Genomic DNA, 15,208 nt, shown 5'->3' with positions numbered 1-15,208 from the left:
AAGTGCTCATTGTGCTACTTACTAAAGAGCCAGACTTATTTTAGAGAAAAATACACTCACACGCACATACACGCACACGCACACACACACACACGCACACGCATGCACACGCACACATACCCTTGTTACTCAGTGGCTACTCACCAAAGTATTTCTGCCAACTGGGCTGAGCAGAGCCAATCAGAAAGCTAATGGTAACATTGGGAGGTTAATTCCTGCTGTGGATTTTCACAAGGCTTATCAAATTTTAACCGAGTGTTCTTAAGGCAGAATGACCTCACGGTCTTAGTGGGCTGAGGAATCACATGGCAAGGACCAAAGGAAGGGTTCAAGAACAAGGCCCATTTGCTTTCTGTTTCACCTGAACGTAACCAAGGGAAGGAAGGCAGGAAGCCGTCATTAGTGTTTCCCACTTAGATCCTGGACTTAGGTCTTGGTTCTCACTCATGCTCTAACTCAATAGCCCTTCCTTGCATAATTTCTTGTCTGGAAACCTCGGATTCCTCATCAGTAAAATAAAGATAATACTGGTAAATGTGTAAGAGGGGAGTTGTAGATATTAAAGGAGATGATACAGTCAATTGTTTTATAGCAGGGCCCAGCTTACAGGAAAGATTAAATACCCCCACTTAACACTGTAAGAGAATGGATACTGTTATACTGACTGTATAGAAGAGACTCCTCTCTACACACGAGTGCATTAGAATTAGAGACCTTCAAATAAACAATTATACAACAGAGAGACTCTTATAAAGACCACAGTGGAGGGAAGTTAGAGAGGAGAGAAGATCTGAAGGCATGAGCAGTCGATTCCTTGCTTGCAAAGGATTTGGACAAGCGCATAAGGACCGGCAGTGAGAGGGCGGAGCCTGAGCTCTAAGGGCCCTGATGGTTAATCTCTACTGCTATTGTGACTGGGTTTGGAATCAGCAAGGAGACACCAGGGGCAGTTGAGAGGCTGTTTCCAGAGAGGCTTATCTGAAAGGGGAAGGCTTACCCGGAATGTGAGCAACACCACCCCACAGATTGGGGCCAGAGATGGAACAAAAAGAAAAAGGACTTGGGGGCACCTGACTTAGTCTCTTTTGCTCCTGACTGAGTGTGCAGTGTGACCGGCTGCCTCATGCTTCCACTGCCGTGATGGTCTATACCCTTTAACTAAAATGAAGGCTTCTCTCTGTTCTTTCACCAGGTATTTTGACACAGCAAGGAGAAAAGTGCACCGTCCTGGGTCATTGCAACAGTCCCGCGTCTTAACGGTTCTGGGAGCTAAGGCCACAGCCCAAAGCAGACTAGCCTCCGCCATCTTAGTTCTAATCAAAGCTAAGATCTCCACTATTGGGGCTGTGGTCAGAGATACTTAATGAAGTCTTTGACCAGAGACGAAGGAAGGCGAGAGAGAAAAGTTCTATTGGGATCAGAGGAATTTAAAAAACAAACCAAAACCAAACAACAAGAACAGCAAAACAATGTGGCAAGGGGCAAAAAGGAAGAAAACAACCCCCACCCCCCAAACCCAATGGATGTTTTAGTGAAATACCATGTACTTCTGGAATGCAGGGGGAGAAAGAGTTCAGTGAGGGGCAGGGGTTATTGCACTTGCATAAAGCACTAGTTGGTGTGAGTGGAAACCACATGGTTTAATCATTCCTTAAGAGCCCTCAGCGTGCTAACTTAAAAAACAATAGCGGATCCTGAGATACTCTCAAGATCATGTTCCCAAGACCAGTTCTTGTAACAAACTATAAGTTGTGTTTTGAAAAATAATAATAGCAAAAAGAACGAAAGTGCTGTGCCACTCACTGCCAAGCGACTTGCTCATGGTGCTGGCACCTGGAAGGTACAAAAGGCAGGGGCAAAGAGCTTTGGGGTGAAAAGACTTATTTTTAACTGCTTGAATCTTGATGAATGATGTTTTGTGAGAGTAGTTTATGGACATTATTAGTCTTATCACGTATTTCCAAAAACAAGTCAATTAGGTTAATTAAACACGTCAGACAGTATCCGTATCTGGAACTTTCTCCACACATAGAAGCATTTTGAAATGTCTGAGACATCTTTCATGAAAGAAACCAGCTTACATCTATTTAATTACTTCTTGTGTGTGTGTATGAGGTTATGGGATCTTTCCCTATTTAAGAGAAGGGTGGGAACTAAGCACCCCGAGAAATACAATATGACAGAAGACTGCATACGAGAAACCTCTTCACAAAGAAAGAGAAGAATGTCCTGTCACAGCGATAACAGCTCTGGGCGAGGATGCTACTGGCTGCTCTGTCTGGGTTTTCACTGTGTGAGTTCCTGTCCTATGCACTTTACAGAGGCGAACTTCATTGTTCCTCATGGAGACGGCTTCTGGCAGGGACTACTAACTCCAGGTCATAGACAGAAAACCAAAAAATGCTTGACGTAACTTGAAAAGGTATTTCCAGAACATCTATCTGGAAAACATAGGGAAGCTACTTGACAGTACAGGCACAGGGAAGAACTTCCTGCAAAGGGTTCTAAGAGTCCAGGAACTAACCCCAAGAACTGACAAATGCAACCACATGAAATTAAAAAGTTTCAGCACAACAAGGAGAGCACAGAGTGAAGCGACAGTCAACAGACTGGAAGGAAAGCTTCCTTAGTCAGGCAAGGATAACACCCAGAATTACACACGCGTGGTGGTGGTGGGGAACAGAGAGAGAGGGAAAGGAAGAAAAAATGGGGAAAAAGAGAGAGAGACAGGAGTGAGTGTGGGTATATGGCATGAAACAGGGACCAAAAGAGGCCTGTGCTGGTTTAAGTGAGCCATGTCCACCATCCTCCATAGGCTCAGGTATTTGAACACTTGGTCCCCAGTTTGTGGTACATGTGCCCACCCACACCCATACACCCACACACACGTATGCATACATATGTACACACATGTATGCATGCACATACATACACACAAATATTTAAAAAGAAATTGATCTTAATAATATAGTCTACTTAATATACCTTATCCAAAGTATTACCAGTTCAACATGCAGCCTTAGCCATGTCCAAGACCAGCTGGAGACCACAGAGGATGGAGCCTTCTAGGTAGTTTACAAAGTAAATGCAGGAGGCAGTGGGACTGGGGAGTTCAGATGCATATGCAGGTCAGCATTGAAAGGGACTTATGTTCAAATCCAAGCTTCTCCACATCCGTTCTGTGTGACCTTGCACCCACACCATTTTCTCCTTCCCTACAAAATGTGAACACCTACCAGCTCCTCTGTTCTGGGGTGGCAGGCCGACTTAAGTGACTTAAGATGTCCTGGGTATTGAAACAGGGTCTGTACATGACAAGCGCTCTTGAGGTGATAGCTGTGGTGGCTCTCCATGGCAGAGTAGCTGCCGGGAGGCTGCGAGAGCCATGTGGCTCCTGAGCTTGCCTGCTGTTTTGACACTTCATTGCAGCCCCTGGGTGGCCTTGCAATGCCTGTGGCAGGAACAAGGTTTCCTTCTCAGAGCTGAGATTAAAGAGCCTGTGAGACTGGAGCTCTTTAAAGACTGGGACCAAGTCCCAGAGAGCATTCCTTCTGAATGGGATTGATATGGGAGCCTCCTGGGGATGGGGATGCCTCTGTGTAACAGGGCTTGCAACAGTAACTCATTCCCATCCCAGCGTGCCTGCTCCCCTGGGCAGGGAAGGGAGGAGTCAGTAGGTTTCTGTATTTTGATGTCAATTGGACCTCTACAGTTATAGGCTACCTTTTCCAGTATTCTGGCCTGGTTCTAAAGAGTTCTATTTTTCTTTTCTTTTTTATTATTTTGTGTGTGTGTGTGTGTGTGTGTGTGTGTGTGAAGCTACCATGTACATGTTTTCATATGTGTTGAGGCCAGAGGTCAACATCCAATTTCTTCTCTGTCTCATTTTCTCACTTAACCTGGAGCTCACTAATTTGTCTCTACTCCCCTATGCTCCAGGGGTTACAGACACAGGCTACTGAGTCTGGCTTTTCGGTGTGAATGCTGGGCATCTGAGCTCACCTATACATTTATTGTGTGGCAAACACTCACTAACCAAGCCATCTTCCAACACCCAGCAGCTATTTCGTTACTCTTAAGTTGTATTTTGTATCCCTTCAGCTCTTACAGGGACAATCTAATCTCTTAAATGAAAGAAAGGATGGAAAATTTCTTCTCTGTAGGTTTGAGGCAGCTTCTTGAACAACCCCACAAGTTCATTCTTAATTATCCTCACACTTAGATCCAAACTTCGTTTTGCTCCTGCTTTGAAACATCCCCTTTCTGGGCACCATCCACAGGCAGCTTTCTCTTGTGCCATACCCCAGAAAGGATACAGGCCTGAAAACTGAGGCTTGGGTTGTGGGCCTAAGTTGCCATTCATCCTAGCTCAGGGCTTTGATCCTCTCAGAACAGAGAAAAGGAGCCGAACAGAAGTTCATTATGTTAGATAAGAGTGGCCAGAGACAAACAAATAAAGTCCTTAGCTTCAAGTGGGTAAAACCCAAGGCTCTTTCTTGGCTATTGTCAGTCTCAGAGACAGCATTATAAATAGTATGTACTTTGACACCATTTGAAATTGGTTAGTTTGGCAGTACTGAGGTGGAGGGATCTTCAGGGTCCTTAGGTCACTCAATAGGAATTACTATTTGTAGAAAAGTATTCAAAGATTTAGAATGGGTTTATTTGCAATATAAAAGAAAACCAGTGTTCATCAACTATATAATGGGTGAACATTATATCCAGACAATGGAATAGGACTCTATAGTAAGGGTGACGGATAAAGGCAGCAGTGTGGATGAATCTCAAATGCAATGAGCTTGCTTATCCTGTGTATATAATATTTTGGAAAAGTGATACTAATATTATGACACGATAATATTTGCCAAGATTCACAGAACCGTGGGCTAAAGATGATGAATCTTAGAGCATGTAAGGTGTACCTTAATATAAAATGGAAAGATGAACACTAGGAAAGTAAAGGAAAAGAAAAAGTTCTGTAACATTCAGAAAGAGCAGAAAAATTCCAAGGTCATATCAAAATCAGCTTGAACCCTTTCCAGACACAAACTGCATTTTCAAATGCTCTATTCTAATACCACACAAGAATAGGTAGCCAATAAAGAAAAAGGAAGACTCACCCCAACACAGCCTTAATCTCGGTCTGCTCTCTGGGTAGAATTTACCAGTCCCAGTACATATAAGACTCAGACTTTCCTACCTCTCTCTCTGCAGTACTTCCTATTCATTAAGAATTTGCATTTTCATAGCATATTCATGCAGACATCTGGTCCAAACATAAAAAGGACACATGAAAAAAATTCATCCACAAATGATTCAAACCAAGGAATGACTACAATATCAACTCCGTAACAGTCTGATTTTCATAAGAAAACCAAAACTCAGTGGAGACAAAGCTGTGAATTTTAAATCTCCATGGTATGATAAATAGCCTTTCCTGGGGCCAATGATCTTAATCCCTATAAAGAGACACAAGAGACTCTACAATGTCTGATTTGAAAATAACCCACCCTGAGTAAAGGCTGGAGGAAGGATCCTCATGTTAACTCCCAAGCGCTTTGCCCCTGCCCGCTAATTCCCGGGTCCTCCTATAGAAGATGAGCATCCACACCCATTTCAAGTGGCCTCCGGGAATATGACAACATTAGCAAGCAGCTGCATTACCTGCTCCCTTATTAGCAACAGAGCGCAATTTCTGAAGTATAGCAGGAACTCCAAAGATCCTGCTGGGCAAGACACAGGAAATACCTGAGACTGGCAGCCATGAGGGAAGTACACAACCCCCTGGCTCTTTCTGGGTTCAGAAACTCAAAGAGCTCTAAGAAGGAGACAGAAGAGTCCTTCTCACATTGCTGAGAAAAGCCGTGCCCTCCGGTCTAAACCTATTGGCCACTGTACACTTCCATCCTCAAACTAGCTCCTCTGGGAAATCACAGGTATGGACTATCCTGAATGGCAAGGGAGACTGGCAAGAAGAAATACTGTGGATTGAGAATGTTTCCATTGGTTGGAAAACGCCTGCAAGAGACAGCGTGATAAACAAAGCACAAAAACAGCCCAATTCTAGGGAGATGGTTCAGTAGGTTAAGGTCTCACCATGCAGATGTGAGGACACAATTCAGACTCCTAACACCCATGGAGATGCTGAATGGGAGTAAACCCATCATTTGGGAGGCAAGATCCCCAGGGCAAGCTTGTTAGCTAGATTAGATACAGTTAATGAGCTCCGTGTCTAGCAGGCAATCTTCCTTCCATAAATGAGGGAGACACCGGACACAGACTTCTGGCTTCTGTACACAAGAGCACATATGTACATACATACCTTCACAAATGTGAGTCCACATACTTGTGAGCACACATACCTACATACATGTGTACTGCATACAGACAAGCAACAACAAAAACGCCCAACTACGCTGCCTTTTGTATTTCACCAAACCCCTCCATTTTGGAGGGGCCATCAGAGGCTCTGTGTGGTGCCTGCTCGTGGTTGAGGGCTACTTCAATCTCCTAATTAGTATAGCAGCAAACTGACCAGGATGAAACACAGACTGGAATAAGTGGGTAGGGAAAAATTGGCCAGGTAGAACAAATCTAATCCTACACAGCAATTGTAACGTCGTCGACAACAACACCATGAAGGCTATTGAAGATGCAGCAACCGCTCACAATGTGAGATCACAATGTGTTGAGATCCCAATCTAACCAAACAAAAAGCTGGAAGACAACTAGGAGCAGCTCTAATGCAGGTGCTGTTCAGGTGTGGGTGCTCACCACAGTAAATGTATTTCAGTTACATAGAGAAATAGCCTTCGTTTTCCATATTGGGATATTTAGAGGTGGAAAGTCAGGCCTCTTGAGTGTGCCTTAAAACACCCCGGCAAAAAAGCAAGCAAGCAGGAAGTAAATGTGGAAATTCTTGGTCTCTATTCAATGTAGATGGTGTGTTCAATGGTGGTCACTCTGCCAGATGTGGTGGGGGCACACCTACATTCTTAGACTTTGGGGTCTAAGAGTAAAAGGTCAAATTGAAGACCAGCCTGGGGTAGCTAATGACACTATGAGAATAAATAAAAGAAGAAATCATTCATTCCTACATCCAAAGTCCCTCATTGTACTACTGTCCAGTGACTTATCTGAGATTGGCACCATGATCCGAGGGTGCCCGTGCATTAGAAGTTGCCCGTTCTTATTTCACAGATGAGAGCTGGAGAGGAAAGAGGGCTGTGGAAAAGTGTACTAAGGAGAGTCCGGTTGATTTCAGCCCAAGACACCGATTAGCACACCATGGACACTATTACCCCAGACACTGGCTAGCTCTTCCGGGTTGTTCATAGAAAGCTCCCTGGGGGAATCCTGAGGGCTTGAGGCCCAATTCACAGGGCTGCTAATCTAATCAGTGGATTGATGCTAAATTGTTACTGGGATTCCAGAAGTTAATCTATAACAAGCAAGACACTCCAATTGGGGCATGCTAGAGCCACAAAGCTGTGGGTGTCATTAAGAGAGTCTTGGTGAGAAGTTGGAGGAAGGATTTCCTCGTATCAAACCAGACTCCAGGCAGGCAAGTCTACAATCTGTCTGAGAACTGTAATTCCTACGTATGTGGTTGGCTCCACAAAGGAGCAGTCTTCTAACCAGACCAGACCTCCGGCGTAGGGAAAATGCTAGGCTTTGGAGTGCTGTGACCTTGACTAGCTCTTCTTTATCAGCTCCCGTGTTTCAATTTTTTTCACTAACAAACAGAAGTTGTTCAAAAGACTAAAACACAGAATCCACAGGAGTAGCTCATAAGGCCCCACCCCTGCCTGGGGGTTTGTACCCAGTGAATGGTTGGTAGGGTTGAGGGAGAAACATTTACTTCAGTGGTGGACCCACTGATAAGGTGTGCAGTCTCCTGTAAACCACCCTTCACTCACCCTCTCTAAGCAACCCTACTAAAACGCAGTGGGTCATTACAAAACAGAGTTAGGGGGCCTGGAAGTAGAAGAGGGACTAGTTGGGAAAAGGAAGGGAGCAGCAGGAGAGTGGACGACAACAAAGGGCAAGGGGGGCATGAATATCATTGTATTACTAAATATAGAGCAATAAAAATGAAAGACAAAACCTCATAGAATCCGTGTAAAGGCTTAGAACCATATAGGATGCATGGCCAACATAAGCCATAGGAAACTTGCTTCAAAACTGGACATTAATCCAAACCAAAGAAGACGCTCTGCACATTTAAGTCAGAAAGGATTTGTTAGCTGGGTAAGACGACACCACCTGTAATCTTAGTCCTGAGAGGCTGAGGGAGGGGGAGCAGAGGCTCAAGGGGAGGGGAGGCTATACAGGAACAACTTGCCTCACCAAAGTGGGGGATAGGAGGAGAATTTTCTAGAAAGCAGCTTCTGTTTGTGTTTTCAGTCAAGTCTGGCCCCTAACATAGAACAAATGGAGCTGTAGGGCCGTTTCCTACCATCGGTGTGATTCTGGAAAGTTGTTCAACTTCTCTGAGCTGCGCTTTTGCTCAATTGTTAAATAGGGACAAGATGCCCTCCCCATGATGGTGAGGAACATATTGATATGCTAATATAAAGTACGTGGCAGAGCATCCATCACGCACACGAGAGTTTGATGCATGACCTGAACTGTGTTGACTTGTCAGCCTTTAAGCCTGCATGCACTCTTGAAGGTCCAACCAAGTGCTTAGAGCACAAACTCACTAGTACCCAGAGGTCAGTTCAAGAGACAGCTGACCTGCACTGAGAGACAGACTCAACTTTGACCAGCCATGTATATCCCAGAAACGTAAACACAAAGTGGGGCTTTCCTCTGTCTCATCATGACAAGCCCATTTAAAAGCTGCTGGCCAATCTCTAGTCCTAAGGGATTACAATGGGGTGGGTGCAATTCTTTGACACTGTGACACAATGTTGACATCTACAAAGTTCATGCTTAAGAACCATGCAGTTTAACTACACACACACACACACACACACAAACACAAATACGTGCGCGTGCATGCGTGTGCTCATAACATTTCAGTTAAACTCTTTGTTTTGAGCAATGCATCCTCAGGCTTATGTGGCCAGTGAACCGTAGGTTGGACACACTTGGCAAATCTTGTGGAAAGCACTACAGAATAATACCAAAAGAATAAAACAAGAACAAAAAAAATCAACTTAAAAACCAGAAATTGCCTAAGTTCTTTATCACCAGAAACAATCACTTCTCATATCTTTGTGTTTCTGCTAACGATTTATTTTACTTGCACATACTGTTAAACTGTATTATTATATAATTATATGTTAATTATAAATATATAGTTATTGGTCCACTATTATTAACATGGCTCACTGACCACTTGAACACCAGGATACAGCACCCAACAAAATCATAAACATAAATAAACTTTTTAAAATCTAGGAACTTACAGATGTTCATCATCTGCCTGATCACTAAACATGTACTTCTCGATATGTTAAATCTACACCCTCATTTGTAATGGCTGCACAGGAATCCTTATGTTAGCAAGGTATTGTATTCATCGTCTTTCTCTGGGCTTTTTGTTTCTAGTCCTTTCCTACCATATGCAGCATTGACCATTTCACAAACTTTCACGCCGCTGGCTGACTGTTTCTTTAGGTGTGGCATTGATGTGCCAAGGAGCACTTAATTCTAAATGTTCTAATGGGGATGGGGGAAGCTGGTGCAATAGGAGGCTGAAGGAGACATTGTTGTAACAGGAAGCAGTATCTTACAGGTCTAGACAAACCGCCTCTCTCTCAGTTGCCCACCAGCGAGTCTGATTAGTTCATTGATGAGAACTAACCCTCCTGTGAAAGATTCAGGGTCACACAGAAACAGAACTTGGGGATGGGGAGTTGGTAAAATGTTAGCGGTGCCAGCATGAGGGCCTGACTTCTGTCCCTGAAACCATGACGAAAAGCCCACATCAATAAGCGAGCTTGTTACAAATCCCAGCACTGGGGAGATGGAGATGGCTGGATTCCTGAGGCTCACTGACAAGCCAATCTTAGCCAAGTTGACAGGCTCCCAGTTTAGTGAGAGACCCCATCCCGAAGAAATAAGGAGAGCATTGGGGGGAAAACTTGATGTTAATGTCTAGCCTTCACATGCATTTGCACAGACTTACACACACCCCAAAAACACGTGCGTGCATGTGCACGCACACACAGAGACAGAGACAGAGAGACAGAGAAAGAGGGCACGTAGGACCTGTGCTTTTACCTGGAAGCAGTCAGTGGAAAGGATTGACAACAGCACCTTTCTGAGGAACCCCGCCCGCTCCTCTGGGGGCCCTGAGACGAAGGGCAGGTGGACAGAGATCCCAGGAAATCTGTTCCTGCCCTCACAAAGGCAAGCCACAGGAAGACAGCATCCAGGTACTCTCTGCTTTGAATTCTAACGACTTGAAGGCAGAATGAAAGAGACATCCAAGCAGTCAATGTACATCTAAACTGACCTCCAAACAAAGCTGAGCCAGAAAGGGCAGCCGCCAGGCCAAGAGAAGCTTTCCATCAACGGAATTCTACACCGGGGAAGAGAAAATAAGCAAACAGGAAGTGCTCTCCGCCCCACCATGGTGGGTACAATGGCTTTGGGCAAGTCTCATAATTGATTTACAATGTGTTTACTGCAAAGCTCCAAGTGATTACATCTGGGTTTGGTGTTTCCAGTTTCCCTTCTCCCACCCCAATGTTATCTTCCCCATTTTCATGACCCTTCTTTGCTTTTCTTTTTCATCTTCCAGCCTGTGAATGCAGACCATCTGCTCTACCCTGTCCCAGACCACCATTGTTTCACGCTTAGCTCTGAGCACACCTCGGCAAGCTCACGTCATTTTTACTTGATATTCTATAATGTGACTCAGGTCACATGCAATAGAATAGGGATGGTTTCCAGTTTTCTCATCATGGCATAGATAAGTGGCTCAATAAGTACTTTATGGCTCAGTGGGAAAAAATGCATACAAAGCCATTTTTTTTTCCTTTGTAAGCCCATGGTTCCTAGCACATTAGACTCCATCATGCAGTTTTTGGTTACCTTATCTCAGATTCTCTGAAAATGAGACCTACATCAAGAATCAGAAGCTAGCAAGGCTCACATCCCATCTGTATGCAGCAGTGCAACAGCCAGAGTAGCCTGCCCTGCTGAGAATCCCACAACCCAGTAACTAAAATGTGACCTGTACTCTGTGTGCGGCTTCCAGGGGCCACTCTCAGACATGGGCAAGGAAAAGTTCAAACAGGTGTCGAATATGTGTTGTATTCCTGATAATAAGCGACTGACTCTATGCCCTGTACTCCAGTTTCCTCTCCCATCTACAACTAGAGTGTTGAACTAGACGTAACTACTGAAGATTCTTCCAGGCCAAATGCTCTACTGCCCTTCTAGAAAAGACCGGGAAGAATTACCCTGAGAAAGTGGAGTCCTTAAAGTACAAGTCACAGGTGCCAGAGAGTGACTAATGCCTTAAATTCAGCTTCAGCAGTGACAATCAAATCTACCTGAATATCCCAATTGCTTGGACCCTTATTAAAACCGCTGATACGACTTCACCCCATTTGCCTGAGAGACATGGGTTGGTTGGTTGTTTTAAGGGACTCTGCATTCGTATGTGGGAACTCTGGAAGGCCGGTGACCAATCACTGCTCACGATTAGAAGGAGAAATCACTGTAGCTGAGTGGACAGACATCATTACACATCTCTTTCCCTCTCTGCCAAGAGCTATTGCTTCCCACTTGCATGCTATGTTTACTTCCCTGCGAAGGCTACCTGTATCTGCGGGTCAGTGCCTGTAAGGGTGCTGGTGAATTGTGCCACATTCCAAAACCTTTTTCTAACTGATATGAGGCTCCTGCATCTGAATTCAAAAAGACACGGGAGCAACTGGAACAGAAAACAGAGAGGCAGGGTCCAGCAGTCACCTTTTTGCAGAGCCAATCAAAACTGCCAGGCTTTCTGGGGGTGGTGACACACACCCTAAATCCCAGTGCTCTGTGGACAGAGATAGGTGGATCTCAGTGAGTTCAAGGCCAGCAGGTCTATATAAGTGAGTTCCAAGTTAGCCCAGGCTATGCAGAAGCCCTTGTCTTAAAACGAAAAATCTAAAACTGCCAGACTCCTGACTCATCACGGAGGGTGAAGGGAGTGTGTTCAGCAGATTGGTCACTGGCAAGTAAATACCAGAAAACAAAGAAATAATCAAACATGTGGTCTTGGTGTTTTGAAGGCTGTACCCTCAGACTTCAATATCAACAATGACTAGAGCCCAAGTGAGCTTTTCTGGAAAGATGAGTCACCTCCCATTGATCATCCTCAATTTCAAATATTTAAACTTTTTTCTTTGTATTTTTCTTTTTTCTTTTTTTTTTTTAACAAGATCTGAAAATGTATCCACTAGCGCAGAAAAATCAAAAGTTGTATAATTCGTTTGAAATAAAAACCTTGAATATTTTCTTGAATGATAGTGTTGACTTCTCTACCCTATTTCCCTTCCCCACATGCATTCCTACAGAATAAAAATGATATGGTTCCCTTCTGTATGCTGTGAATATGTTTTATTACCGTTGGTTAAAAAAAAAAAAGCTGCTTCAGCCTATGACAAGATAGAATAAAGCCAGGCTGGAAGAGACATGAGAAAGAGTAGGTGGAGTCAGAGAGATACCATGTAGCTGCCAAAGAAGATACACCAGATCCTTACCAGTAAGCCACAACCTCATGCTGATACACAGATTAATAGACATGGGTTAATTTAAGATGTAAGAGTTAGTTAATAAGAAGCCTGACCCAATGGGCCAAGCAGTGTTGTAATTAATATAGTTTCTGTGTGAATATTCGGGTCTGGGTGGCCAGGAATGAATGAGCAGTCTCTGCCTACATTAAAATGGGTGGTCGAGGAGGAAGACACTTGAAGTGCTTTCCTTTGGACTGTCAGTGAGGCCTCGGGCAGGTCCCTTCATCTGTGTGAGTATCAGTTTCCTTACCAGATAAGAGGCAATGAGAGGGAGTCCTACCTCGTTAAGTCTGAAGTAGAGATGAAGGGAAAAGGGGAGGGCCTGAGTTTTTGGTGACTATCTAGAAAAAGTCAGGACATCTCTAGCTACATTTCAAAAAGCTATTCTGTAGCCACTTTAGGGAGAAGAACATCAGAATATAGATTAGTGTTCAGTGCATTAAATACAAGTACCATGTACTTTTTAACACATTAATTAGACAGAAGGGAGGGATCATGTATTTCATGTATAACATGTTTAAAATATATACTTGCTATTGCGTATTTGAGAAATAAAATAAACCTGACATAGGATAGTAAAAAAAAACAATAAAACTAGGACAAATGTCCTAATGATTAAATTAGCTGGCAGCTGGCAGGCTTGCCACTACTCCAGTTCCTGAGACTGTTGTTTCTGAGGACAACCACCCAGCAACAACTTTTGGAATTTTCTTTTTGCCTTTTTCCTTGGCGGACAAAGTCTCAATATATAGACCAGGCAGACCTGGAAGTCACAAAGCAGCCCAGGCTACTCTTGAACTTGGGATCCTCCACATATGGCTTCTTCATTCCTTTAGAGAGACCAGGTAACAGTGACTCCAGTTATATCCCACCTTGCTGCCATGGTGAGAACATAAGAATGGATGCAATAAACCGAAAGACCTATAATTCTATCCTCTTGCTATTGACTATTCAGATTATATGTAGTTATCTTTATCTTTATTCCCTCTAGAAATAATATCTCTAGCAGGGATGAAGACACGAGACACCATCACGTGTATCCTGATAGAGACAAAAGATGATGCTGACAACTCCTCGGGGGAGTATTTAAAGCAACTTCCACTTTAGTCTTGTAGAAGATACCAGAAAACTCTGAATAGCTACTTACTTTGTTGATACAGGTATGAAGAAAGAGTTCCATAAGCAAGAAATCGATGAAATTTTAAAAACATTTTTAACAGTCATCTTAGCACATAAAGAACAACCTTAACGATGCTGCTCAGTGAGAAGCTGCCAGCAGGTGAACAACAGCCAGGCCTAGAGGTCTGTGAGGGATGCTACAACACTGCAGACTGAAGGCCACAGACAAGCATCAATTTCCTCAGGTGCCCAGGAAAATGCATCTCTAGGGATGGACCATATATCAGCCAAACACTGGTGACAATCTGCCCAGAATGCTGTGAAACCCAGCAGCAGGCCTACAGTGTATGGATGGGACTGAAACCTAGAAGGAAGCTCACAGATCTATTTCTGGGTTTCCTGAAACCGCAGGCATTAGGCGGATCAATAAACACACAGCAGGCTTTGCGGATTCCATTATAAGATAAGCAAAGCAAAACAAAATAAAATCCAAAACCCTGTGCGGCATGCATATGTTGCAAATGTGACACAAATCAAAAGCGAAACCAAGTGAAAAGAAGACATCAAGAAAGTGCAAACGACTGCTCACTGCAGTAACGGGCTCAGACTCCAGCTTTGTCTGAAGTCTCAACAACTTCAACAGAAGAGGCGACTTTGCCCACAGATGGACTGGAGTCACCGCTTTCTGATTTCGAATCCTGACTGTACATTCTTAGCTGTGCAGCCTTGGAAAAGTCACTAAATCTCTCTGTAGTTTCCATCTATACAAGTGGCTATACCTACCTTACCAGAGGATTGAACAAACCGTACCGAATACGGCGGTGTTCTGCAAACAGCAAAAGAGCTGCTGCGTTCTTGCAGTGTGGCAATGAACCCACGTCACACAGCATCTGTATTGAATCAAGAAGCAAATACCTGAGGTGTCACAGGCACGCCTTCCTGTTGAGGACTCCCTCTGAGGGGCACTGCGCCTATAGATAATGTGGGGTTTGTTCTGCTCCTCTTCATCCTCTCGCTCATCCACAGACAGCAGTGGTTCAATAAAATAATCTCCATCGTGGGATCGGAACGTACCCATCTGCGGAGAGATGAGGGGTTGATTCAACACAACTCAGTCAATGGGAGGGGCAAAAACACAACACAAAGAAGGAGCTAATCCCAGGTAGGAGCAGGAGTAGTTTGTCCGGGCCCCTCCTTGAGAGAACCCAGGCAGCCTGGGACAGTTGTGTCTTATCTTCGCTCTCTACAACACTGGAAGCTAATTCTTGACTTGATTGCAGCACAGCTATGCCTGCTTTCCAAGTCTAGCTTTTCCTTGGTACCTAAGTTCCAAATCTCTTATTCTT

The 15,208-nt window shown here is 44.0% G+C and overlaps 1 protein-coding gene across 2 annotated transcripts in view; it reads right to left on the bottom strand.

Moving 5' to 3' along the window:
• Window positions 1-15,208, bottom strand: part of Adamts9 (ADAM metallopeptidase with thrombospondin type 1 motif 9) — a 173,121-nt gene that overhangs the window by 152,126 nt on the left and 5,787 nt on the right. For both annotated transcript variants that reach the window (XM_038319790.1, XM_038319791.1), the window contains exon 3: window positions 14,778-14,940. In XM_038319790.1, the coding sequence (XP_038175718.1) occupies window positions 14,778-14,940 (163 nt within the window). The remainder of the gene's footprint in view (window positions 1-14,777; window positions 14,941-15,208) is intronic.

Source organism: Arvicola amphibius, chromosome 2 (genome assembly GCF_903992535.2).
Source record: "Arvicola amphibius chromosome 2, mArvAmp1.2, whole genome shotgun sequence".
Lineage (NCBI taxonomy): Eukaryota > Metazoa > Chordata > Mammalia > Rodentia > Cricetidae > Arvicola > Arvicola amphibius.
The sequence above is the reverse complement of the archived record's forward strand: the minus strand, read 5'-3'. Positions and strand labels throughout refer to the sequence as shown.